The following is a 12199-nucleotide window of genomic DNA, read 5'->3' as shown; positions in this document are numbered from 1 at the left end:
GGGGGGGCTGACTTCACCAACACTGTTCAATGTGTACGTAAACGCCCTGATCGGCGAGCTCAGCGGCAAACATGTCGGTTGTCATGTCGATGACGTTTGTGTTAATAATCTAAGTTACGCGAACGACATGGTGTTGCTGAGTGCGTCGGTCTGCGGTCTCCGAGAGCTTATACGTGTCTGTGAGGAATATGCCGGTGGTCACGGTCTGAGATACAATACTAGTAAAAGGCAGTCTATGGTATTTGAAGGCGGTTGTGCTAAATGTCCTCAGAGTATACCACCTATATTCTTGAACGGTACTCCTCTAGTTAGGGTTTATGAATTTAAATATCTGGGACATATAGTAACTGCCGACCTTAGCGATATTAAGGATAGTGAGCAGGAGCGGAGAGCGTTGTCGGTACGGGCGAATATGTTGGCTCGCAGGTTTGCGCGGAGTTCAGACGGGGTGAAGATAGCTCTCTTTCGAGCGTACTGCACCTCTCTGTACACCAGCGCTCTATGAGCTGACTATACGCAACGTGCATGCAGCGCGATCCGCGTCCAGTTCAATCATGCTTTCAGGGCTGTGTCGGAGCTGCCCCGGTTTTGTAGCGCCTCGGGTATGTTCGCAGTGGCTCGTACGGATTGCTTTCATGCGACCATACGCAAGCGGTGCGCATCCTTGGTACGCAGAGTGCGGGCCAGCTCCAACACGGTCCTGGCCATGATTGCAAACAGACTGGACTGCCCCTATATAAGACACTGTTGTAATAAGTCTCTGTCTCTCATTAATCTAACATAGTGACTGGTATGGTGGCGGTTACTCAGTTAACATTATTTCATTATTTATTGTATTAGTTCTTTTATTAATTTTAATTTTATATTAGTAGTTGACAATTCTAATTTTAATAATTTTGATTTGGTTTCATTTTTGTTTGTTTTTGTTTTTAGTCATTCTAATAAATTGTAATTTTTATTTTATTATGTTTTGATTTAGATGTTATGTAATTGTATGTGACATTTTATGGGCTAAAGTTGCCTGAAATAAACGCATTTCATTTCATTTCGTTTCATAAGCAACCCGAAGCCAATGAGTGTTTGGTTTAAGTTTAGACCAAGAAAATGAATTGTTTATTTATATTATTTGTGTCTTTTTAACTCACATGTTCACGTAAAAATGCCTAAACGATCTTGGAATATTTTATTATTTTATCAATATGTAATTCGTATTTAAATATAATTTCTAAAAAACATAACGTATCAAAAAAATTAAAAAAAAACCGAGCAAAGCTACTACAAACTAGGTAGAATATCTTGTGAATTCGCGTGGGTAGTTACCACCACTTTATCTATTCCTGCCGTGAAGCAGTAATGCGTTTCGGTTTGAAGGGTGGGACAGCCGTTGTAACTATACTTGAGATCTTAGAACTTATATCTCAAGGTGGGTGGCGCATTCACGTTGTAGATGTCTATGGGCTCCAGTAACCACTTAACACCAGGTGGGCTGTGAGCTCGTCCACCCATTTAAGCAATAAAAAATAAAAATACGTACCCTTGTTCATGTTCATTTTGTTAATTATGCTGGTGTGGTTCTCGTTTAGTAAGACCCGTGACTCCTATAGCGCGTTAGTTTTCTTTTTTAATACTGTGCTTTATTAAATCTAATTTAATTCGAAACACACTATAGTTCACATCAATAGTTCAATAGACGATAGCGTGGAATTAGCGGTCGAGGTTACACGTCAAAAATTCGCGCGCTAATCGATTTCAATTTTAGACGCGTCGATGTTTTGGCAAAAAAGAAATCGTCATTGAAAGTGTTTTACGCGGAATCTAAAACGGTATTCAACCAGTGTTTATGCCTACCTTAACGCATTTTACTCTAAAAAAAACCCAGAGGATCAGCTATGGTAAGCACCACCAAAGAAAGGATCATTGTCTGCGTTCGAAAATGATACAAAAAAAGCAGACTGTCCAAAATAACGCCTCTCGATGACGTCATTGGGATCGCCGGCGTCGGCGCACCACGAGTTTGCATTCGCCTTGCATCAGCCAGTACCGCGGCAGCCATTCGCGACGCCAAACGTTATAACTGTCTGTGCGAATTCAAAACATTCCAAATTTTGACAAAATGACCAAACCGATTCCCTACAACACGTAAGTTCATTCATTGGTTTAGCTTCGAAAACGTTCCAGAATTGTTGAAATGCTTATAAAGTTTGCATAATGTAGCGCACGAGTGTTATAATTTAATGCCACACCGTTTTTTTTTGTCTTATTCGACCGAAACTAATTTTGTATGCGTACTAAGGTTTATTGCGTCTCTGTTTGATTGGATTTACGTATGCTTTTAATTTATTCACGTGCCATAAATAGATAGAATTTCATCTAACGTGCCCTTGCCTTTTTATGTCCCAAATACGCTGTAATTTATTTGATTAGAAATATTTATTGTTTCACTTTATTTTGAATTAATATCGAAAAAGCACCCTAATTTTCAATCGAAAATTCACCCGTCAAAATAGCTTTTTTCAAAAAGTTGGTATGTTTTCTGTTCGTTGAAATCTCTACTTTCCGATGGAGATAAAAATATATGTTACTATAGTAAATCTTCTCAGAAAATGCAAAAAAATCGAAGGTATAAAAAAAGTTTTTTTTATATTTTTAGCTGTTTTTTATGTCTCTTAAAATATATTTTGAATGTATCTAAAATATATTTAAAATATACGAAATATACATGAAAATCGGCCAAGTAATAAGTAATAATTGTACGTAAATAATCAACAGAATAATTAAGATAAACAATATTTAATATTACCTATTAAGTTTGTATTAAAGTAGGTCAAGACGATTTGTAATAACGTACAAAAAATAACATATTTTTTTATCATTCATTGACCACGATCTCAGAGCGTTCGTTTACGCAGTACACTAACTCTTATGCAAACAACCACGGAATAGATAAATAAGGTTAGAATGGTAATGTAGGCGGGGCAAGCGTGCCACAGTTATGATTCTACAATCATAACTCGACCGATTCTTTCATTCACCGCGCTTAGTGCGCTTCGGACTACTCGGGGGAACAGATCTCCGCTTTATAATGCCGTGCTGTGCAATTATAACTTGTAAAACAAAAAGTCAGACCTCAAGTATAGAGCGAGGAGGTATATCTATCGATCGGCAAGTCGAAATTACCATTTAATTACAATATTGTTTGCCAAACAATAAAAATATACTGAGCATTATGAAATTCCAAACATTAACAAACATGCAACAAATTATAAATAACATACATTGCGCGATGTGTACTCGCCCAATGAACGCAATGACCAAGTCAGCTTCCAATGTACTACATGCATTGCGTTCTCTACACTTCAATCTTTGAAATTTCGGCCTTTGCCCTGATTGGCCGTGGTGCACGGCGCTAGCTTATCGATATTGAGGTGACCATAATAATATGGTGAAATAAAATCATCGACAGAATTCTCGACTATATTTACATTTGACATGGATAATTTTTCTATTATTTTATATTTAATTAATGATACCTAGTATATTCTTAGTGATACGTATTTTGAGTAAAATAAATATGTATTATTATTATTATTGAATTATTATCATTGAATTAATGTGAAGGTATAATATAAAGGGACATGTAGACCTGGTGGTAGGACCTCTTGGGAGTCCGCACGGATAGGTACCACCACCCCGCCTATTTCCGCCGTGAAGCAGTAATGCGTTTCGGTTCGAAGGGTGGGGTAGCCGTTGTAACTATACTGAGATCTTAGAACTTATATCTCGAGGTGGGTGGCGCATTTACATTGCAGATGTCTATGGGCTCCAGTAACTACTTAACACCAGGTGGGCTGTGAGCTCGTCCATCCATCTAAGCAATAAATAAAAAAAGACCTCTCATTTACGGGTATTTACTATATTGTCTAAGACGTATTAAAATCTAAGTAAAATGCTATTTGACTTATGCAATAAATTATAAATTTTAGGTTTCCTAAAGAACCTAACGCCAGGGAACAATGGATTGACGTGACAGGTAGAGGAAACTGGAAACAAAGGCGAGTACTATTTGCTCTCAACATTTTACTGAAAATGATTTTACCATAAAAAAATCAGGCTACACTTTGTTTTGAAAAATTCATTCGCAATTAATAGCAAGCGCCAACTGCTTAACAAATACGTTTTATTCCAGGGACAGTGATTATTTGTAATGAATAAAAGTAAAATAGTTTTTATTTTCAATATTTATTTCACGTTTCATTTTTCCCCATTCATTCATCAGATAATTTATCGATAAAGAATATCGGTTTTATCAAGCACTAGCGTGTATGAACATTTTTATTGCCTTTTTGCGTGTGTGAGTGTGTATGCCTACGGGAGTTTTGTGCTAGTTTGCGAACGAATATCTGCCCTGAGATTTATGTGTGGGTGTTTTTGTTGTGTGCGAAATATTTGTTATCATAGTTTGCGTATGTGTAGAAATTAAAATAGTGGGGATGAAGCGGCGACACTGGTCCTAATACGAAATTAGAGCAAAGGCCTTTCCAACCTTATTTATCTATTCCGTGCAAACAACCGTGAATGAAGTGTACCACAATAAGTTCGCACGTTACCGAGTGACCGTGGGTTGTTGCGAAACCTTCAGTTTTATTTTCTTTATACCTCGAATAGAACTTAAAATTAATATTTTTATAATAAGGAACTTCGTTCCTATCCGATGTCCACGACGACACCACACATCTTTTTTATTATAATTAAGTTCAGAATTATAATTATACAGTTTTCGTGGTCACTGACCGCTGCCGGTGTCTTCGATAACGAAAACTGTAAATCATTCCAAACGTCAGAAATAATATCGAAGAGTGAAAGACTATTTGTTTAAGCGACATTTGTACAACTTTACAGGAGAGCCATTTGATTTTTTTTATTTTTATTTACTGGTGGTAGGACCTCTTGTTGCTCTAAGGTAGACCTAAGAGGAAATGGATGGATTGCGTGAAAGACGATATGGGTAAGAGGGGAGTGAGCGAAAAAATGGTATATGACAGAAGAGTATGTATCGAGCGCGTCAGATTAAGATATATATGGTTCATCTTTATGTCCTAGACGTGCTGTCTCATAATCTGACGATTATCTAGAGGGATTCGCCTAATCTGATAAAAAAAATTTTTTTTTCTTATACACACACACTTCATATTAATATCACTCATAGTAAATATTTAATTTATTTAATTCACATAACTTATTTTAAAATAACAAAAAATGCCAAAACGTTGGAAATACTGTTAATAATATTATGCCGCGAACGAGTCTGTGTCAGAGGGGAATAGAAACGCAGAGAGGGGAATATATAGGCATCACGCGCAGCGGCACGCACTAAACTTTATCGAGGAATTTTTGTTACTTCTGCTTGTGGAAATGGTCAGATTACATATTTTTTGTTATCCTTGAATTATTTACTACAAAATAAATAAAAAAAATCAGCCACGCTCGAGAATGTCAAGATGACACTTTTTTTTTACAACTTTTCCGCCCTCCCCTTTCTTTACGTCACTGTCAAATTGTCAGATTAGTGAAATATACACTTTTTAACATGTAATTAACTCGCCCTAGCTTAATCTGATGCGCTCGAGATTTTCTGATGATCGATATTTTTTGTTACTAATCTGATCCTTGACGCGCGGCCTTATGTATGGAGCTCATATTTGGTGGAGGTACTCAAACGGGTTACAAGGTATCCCCCTGTATATTAATCTGCCGCGCTTTGGTAAATCCCGAAATTCCCGCTTGGGCTCCCCTACTATAAATATTGGACAGTTACTTTACTTAAAAGTACATGGAGAGGTACGATTTGAGCTTCGGCAAAGTCCCACCACTCGATACGAACACACCGGGTGTATCTTATCTTATCTTCATATCGTAAAATAAAAATACTCGCATCTGTGTTACATAAAAGCAAAACTGCAAAGCATCTGTCTCATTATTATTGCCAATAATGTGTACAAACCCGTCACTTTCGCCCAGATAGATCTGTTGCGACTACCACTTTGGTCCAGTCACAAATTAGACTACTTTGCTTGAACATATACTCTTCACCACCTCAGGCTAGAGAATGTTCATTAATGAAGAGTCAAACAGAACATTATTTCTCCTCCTCGCCATGCTCGTTAGTAAGAACAGCTTGTGGGTGGACCTTTGCAGCTAAACTTGGGCATTAAATAAACCGACACAAGCATTAACATCTTGCTTACATCTGTCACGAAGCAGCCATACTCCAATTTGATGGGCGGGACAGTCATTCTAATTCAATCTTGGTTCTGCCCCTGGAATTGCCGAAGTCTATGGGCGACGGTAACCACTCACCATCAGGTGGGCCGTTTGCTCGTCTGCCTACAAGGGCAATAAAAAATAAATAAATAAATGTTGCCTTAGTATTATCCAGTCTAGTCTGTTATCTAGCCTTAGTATTATTGTTTCAATAGGCAGACTTGTATAAGGCCTTTCCGGTGGTGAGTGATAACCTCTCACGGATATCCAGCAATGCCACGGGAATAGGCAAGTCGCTGCCTACCTATATAATTTCATATTTTAATAATTTCTAGGTTATCGTCGACTTCTAGTTTGGGCAAAAAATACTGTCACTGCCTTCCACTGAGGATTTGTTGCTTCATCCTTGGTTACCTGACCATGGTATGTATCTACTGTTGTATCTCTTATTTCTTTTTTCATAAAGAAAGAATGATACATACAAATATGTACAAGGAGAAAGAATAAAAAGTAAGATTTATCAATCCATTTATTGTAAAACAGATTATCCAGACGTGATATTTTAATGTATCGGGATTTGTGTTAAAAGAATTAGAAATATTCGGTTTTATTTAGTAGACATAGTTCCACATTTAATATTATAAATACTACAGCCATTTTGTTTGTTATGTTTTTTACGTTCGAACCACAAAACAGATTTTAACGAAATTTGTTATGGAATGGGAGTTCCGCAAAAAGAAATAGGCCTTGTTTCATCTCAATCCTTATCTGAGTTGGCTTATCTTAGTCGACGCCAGATTCACAGCTTCTGCGAATTGAACACTGTTGTAATGAATGATAATAAAAAATGAAAAAAACAAATGTAGCTAAAATGGTGATTTAGTTTAGTTTGTTTAAATTTTGTTTAGTATTGTTTATAACTATTTCTAATCGATTTAATTGAATTTTTCTGTTGTTTTTATTCGGTTGTCCTTTGAGAGTCCTGTCTCAAGTCGCGTTGCGTAATTTAAAATAATATAAATGGTATTCGCTTTTCACTCTGGGATATTCCAAATTATAGTCTGTCAATTAACAAGGTAAAAAAACCGGGCCACAGAGAAAAAAATAATAATTTTGTTTGCAACATTATTCTGAGTCACAAAAGCAATATACTTACATAATGTTTGTCTTAGAACTAAGCGATCAATGTATTGCAACAGAAAATCATTAGAAAAGCCTTGTACGGCTGCTTGAACAAAACTTTGAATTCCGAACGGCACACTAAATATTCCTAGAGAATATAGAGATACATTGTGCAGAATGTTATTTTTTTTTTTAATTATGCATACTAAATACATTAAATCAATAAAAAAAAACTTTACACACACTACCATGTATTCGACACACGCACGCATGCATGCTATTTGTATATTGTCAAAATTTTCTTATTGTATAAAATCTGTGGTGAAATTGAATGGGAATGGAGGGCGGGGCATGTCAGAGTCGGACTGACTAAAACCTCCTGTCGCTCAACAAGCAACGTCCAAACCTCGCATGAGACAGAACTCATGAAAAGGCAAAGGGGGGAAAGTGAAGCGTTTAGTGCGGAGCACATCTCTCCCATCACCCTCCCCCTCGGGACGCCGGACCGGCGGTCGTCGGCACCACGACCACCAGCCCTCTCGGTCGAAAGTGTAGTCTTAGCGAAGTCTGTGATTATAGAAGTATAAGTCTTTGACAATAGAATCATAACAGTGTGCAAACTTATGATTTCAATTAATTATAGTCGAGTTTTGACTACCGGGGGCCCATAATAATTTTATGTGGACACATGAAATCAGTGCCCGTCTGGTATTATCTGGCATAGACCAAGGATGAGCAACACGCGGCCCGCCAAGCATTTCTAATATTGGATTTATTTTATCGACTCTCTTTCCCATTAATTCGTTTTTCTGATCTTTTTTATTTGTTCTTTTTAATAAAGAAATAAAGTTTCGTAAATTATTAATAAGAGTTAATCCATGTGCAGCCCGCCAAAAATAATTAAAAATTAAATTGGCCCATACGTAACGTAGCGTGGGACGCCACCTGGCTAGGTGGTGCGATGACCTCCGAACGGTGGTCGGCAAGAAGTGGATGAAGAGAGCCGAAGACTGGGCTGAGTGGTGTGGATTGGGAGAGGCCTATGTCCAGCAGTGGACGACAGTGGGCTGTTTATAAAATTGGCCCATTGATTAAAAAGGTTGCTCAGCCCTAGCATAGACAACACACAGTCTATATTGCCTGATCTAGTCTGAGACATTTTGATAACCTATTCGTAATTCGTTTCTTTTCAACAGTTCACCAATGTCTGCAATACCGGGCTGTTGTTTACTCTGACCACTTACATTGGAGCTGATACCAGTACCTTACCCGCCCTGCAGTCCTCGGAGACGCCCCTCATCAGTGGGATCGAAGTCGTGCTTCTGATGACAGTAATAAATGCTGCATGGTTGCTTGTCAACATCGCTTGTGTGGTCGGACTACACAGGGTATGTGCTTTCCATCATTTAATTTAATCATATCATTACACACTGCTACAGAACAGTTGAGATGTACATAATAAATAAATAATAATAAAAGTGTGTGTGTGTGTGTGCAAGTCACACACGGTAGAAGTGAAACTTATAATTAAGACATAGATATACTGACTATCCCACGACACAGGAGCATACATATAGACAATGTTTAGTAGACGATAGTGGGGATGCTACGAAGAGTCGCACAAAGAGGAGACCGAGAACGTCTAATGTGTTCTATCTCATTCTCTCGCCGGCTGAGTCCTATACGTTTATGTGTTTGTGTCTCTATGGAGTATGGACTTATTTTTTCGTTTCATCGAGTTTGAAATCACAACGATTCTAAAGAAGTTTCACTTCAATAAAAAACTGGGAACAAATCACGGACGGTTATGGGTACTAGAGACTGATAATCTTTTTTATATTTATTTATTGCTTAGATGGGTGGAAGAGCTCACAGCCCACCTGGTGTTAAGTAGTTACTGGAGCCCACAGACATCTACGACGTAAATGCGCCACCCATATTGAGATATAAAGGCTCAAGTTATAACGGCTGCCCCACCCTTCAAACCGAAACGCATTACTGCTTCGCGGCAGAAATAGGCGGGGTGGTGGTACCTACCCGCGCAGACTCACAAGAGGTCCTACCACCAGTAAAAATACATACTGATATACGTCTACATATATACATGTATGTATATATATATATAGATAGTAAAGACAGACAGAGACCCAGACAAAAAGCAAACAAACTTATTCATCACATAATGTTTACCCGATGTGGGAAAAGAACCCACGACCCTGGGTGCAACAGTTAGGGGCACTAAAAACTGCATCACCGAGTCAGTCATAAATATAAACACACTAACTTTTGCCCGCGGCTTCGTGCGCGTGGAATAGTTTACAAATAATGCTTTATTTTAGAACAAATTTGGTTAGCATAAAAAACGTTATAGTGAGCCAACCTTAACATATAGACATTTGCAGTTGCATTTTTTTTTTTAGATCTTTTAAAGGGGAACAATTCTCTTATACATTATTTTAGCGAAACTTTAACCGTTTCTGCAGCGCTCGCAGCGGAAGCTCTCAGAAGGGAAAAAAACCCGATTTTGAAACACTCTTTATTGGTGCTTCGCTTGTATTGGTCTTAGCGTAATGTTCTATAGCCTATATATAGCCTTCCTCAATAAATGGGTTAGCTAACACTGAAATATTTTTTCAAATCGGACCACTATATATGTAGTTCCTGAGATTAGCGCGTTCAAACAAACAAACTCTTCAGCCTTATAATATTAGTATAGATGATGAAAATCTCAAATTGATAAATTACCGATTCTTTGATTTTGGCTTGGCTCGAATGGTATAGTACGCTAGGCACGCCGGTAGGTCGCAAGGCTTTCAATATGTTAAGGTCGATTTAGGATACCGTGCAGCGGTATCATACAAGAATCGACAAAAAACATATATAGCACTAGTCGGCAATGCGCTTTCAGAGATCTATTTGGCCACATGCGACCCGGGTCTGGAAGTGTGACCTGTAAGCGTGTAAGCGGTGAGCATCGTGGCCAGAATGAAAATACTCGATTTTTCTTGTGGCGTTCAACGTGTTAAGTTTGAACTTAGACACTGTATAGGCCGGGAGCTCACCTGTCTGATACAATTGTAAAGACAATAAAAATGTTCTGTTTCAGAGGCGACCTGGTAACATCAAGTTCTACGTCCTCTTCGCAGCCTGCCGCCTCGTCCTGGTCTTTGCTGGGCTAGTGTACCTGACAATAACCGTCAGGAGTCCAGCTTTAATGTTACACCGCTTGGACATTGGTTAGTTGAAAATATGTTTTGAATCGTGCTATACTGAATTTTCGGGGCGGAAAAGTCCTTGAGTGGCGACCGCGTACCGGAAGACGTAGCGTGGGTAGGCCTCCCACAAGTTGGATCGACGACCTACTGAGGCTCGCGGGGATCTGCTGGATGCAAGCAGCGCTGGACCGATCTTTGTGGCGTGGCTTGGGGGAGGCCTATGTTCATAGTGGACGTCTGTGGGCTGATGGAATAGAAAAGAATAGTACATCTTTGGCATTACACGTGATATCCGAAGTCGTCGTGGCCTAAACGATGAGACGTCCGGTGCATACGTGTCGAGCGATGCACCGGTGTTCGAATCTCAGGCGGGTACCAATTTACTAATGAAATACGTACTCAACAAATGTTTACGATGGACTTCCACGGTGAAGGAATAGCATCGTCTAATAAAAATCAAACCCGCAAAATTATAATCTGCATAATTACTGGGGTTTTTTTTATTTTATTGCTCAGATGGGTGGACGAGCTCACAGCCCACCTGGTGTTAAGTGGTTACTGGAGCCCATAGACATCCACAACGTAAATGCGCCACCCACCTTGAGATATAAGTTCTAAGGTCTCAGTATAGTTACAACGGCTGCCCCACCCTTCAAACCGAAACGCATTACTGCTTCACGGCAGAAATAGGCAGGCATAGACATATAATAAAATAGTTTCCCGTGGGAACCAGATCTTTTTCGGGATAAAAGGTAGCCTATGTTACTGTCCTGACGTAAAACTGTAATTTAAAAAAGCATTATGGTCATAGTAGCACCTCGCGTGCCTTTCTCAAGGCGTAGTCTCCCGTCCGGAATTGGAAGAAGAGGAGGAATTCGGTCTTTCTCCTTCTGCTTCTTTGGAGGAAACTTGAGTCCCACATAGCTCAGTCTGTTATCCCTCTCGACCGAGTATCCGTAAACGGATAGCCCACCAAAAACATAAGGTACAGATATAGCAAATGTGGTGCCGTAGATTTTAATACGACTTTTTTTGACTACAGTTGTAGCATCTTTCTTCATCATGGTGTACAATACCTACGCCAGACAGCTGGAGAATGAGAAGCAGCAAATTCAAGCCCGACCTGAAAACCAGATCAGGGACGTCTCATTCATCGATCCTCGCACAATGGACGACAAGAAACTCATTCTGACTTAATTTACTATTTTTAAGGCCACTGTAACAAAAAAAAGTGTTTTTCTACTATTATTATTAAAATACTGAATAAAGTACAAAAGTAAGACGGAGTAACTATATTACTTTAATTAATTTAATTAATCACTGGTGGTAGGACCTCTTTGGAGTCCGCACGGGTAGGTACCACCACCCCGCCTATTTCCGCCGTGAAGCAGTAATGCGTTTCGGTTCGAAGGGTGGGGTAGCCGTTGTAACTATACTGAGATCTTAGAACGTATATCTCGAGGTGGGTGGCGCATTTACGTTGTAGATGTCTATGGGCTCCAGTAACCACTTAACACCGGGTGGGCTGTGAGCTCGTCCATCCATTTAAGCAATAAAAAAAAAAACACCTGTATCTGTGATAAAAAAAGATCTGCTAAGCC

The 12199-nt window shown here is 39.0% G+C and overlaps 1 protein-coding gene across 2 annotated transcripts; it reads left to right on the top strand.

Moving 5' to 3' along the window:
* The first annotated feature begins 1636 nt into the window (after positions 1-1636).
* LOC101737570 (uncharacterized) lies at positions 1637-11884 on the top strand. 2 transcript variants are annotated; one of them, XM_004923747.5, is made up of 6 exons: positions 1637-2139; positions 3984-4052; positions 6597-6684; positions 8580-8771; positions 10490-10619; positions 11641-11884. In XM_004923747.5, exons 1-6 carry the CDS (start codon positions 2114-2116, stop codon positions 11793-11795), a joined length of 660 nt encoding a protein of 219 aa, XP_004923804.1. In that variant the 5' UTR covers positions 1637-2113; the 3' UTR covers positions 11796-11884. The 2 variants fall into 2 exon arrangements, with proteins under 2 accessions (XP_004923804.1, XP_004923805.1); XM_004923748.5 differs by lacking the exon at positions 3984-4052 and having other exon boundaries at positions 1783-2139.
* The last annotated feature ends 315 nt before the right edge of the window (positions 11885-12199 follow it).

This window comes from Bombyx mori, chromosome 14, assembly GCF_030269925.1.
Source record: "Bombyx mori chromosome 14, ASM3026992v2".
NCBI classification, from domain to species: Eukaryota; Metazoa; Arthropoda; class Insecta; order Lepidoptera; family Bombycidae; genus Bombyx; species Bombyx mori.
This window is presented reverse-complemented; position numbering and strand designations above follow the sequence as displayed.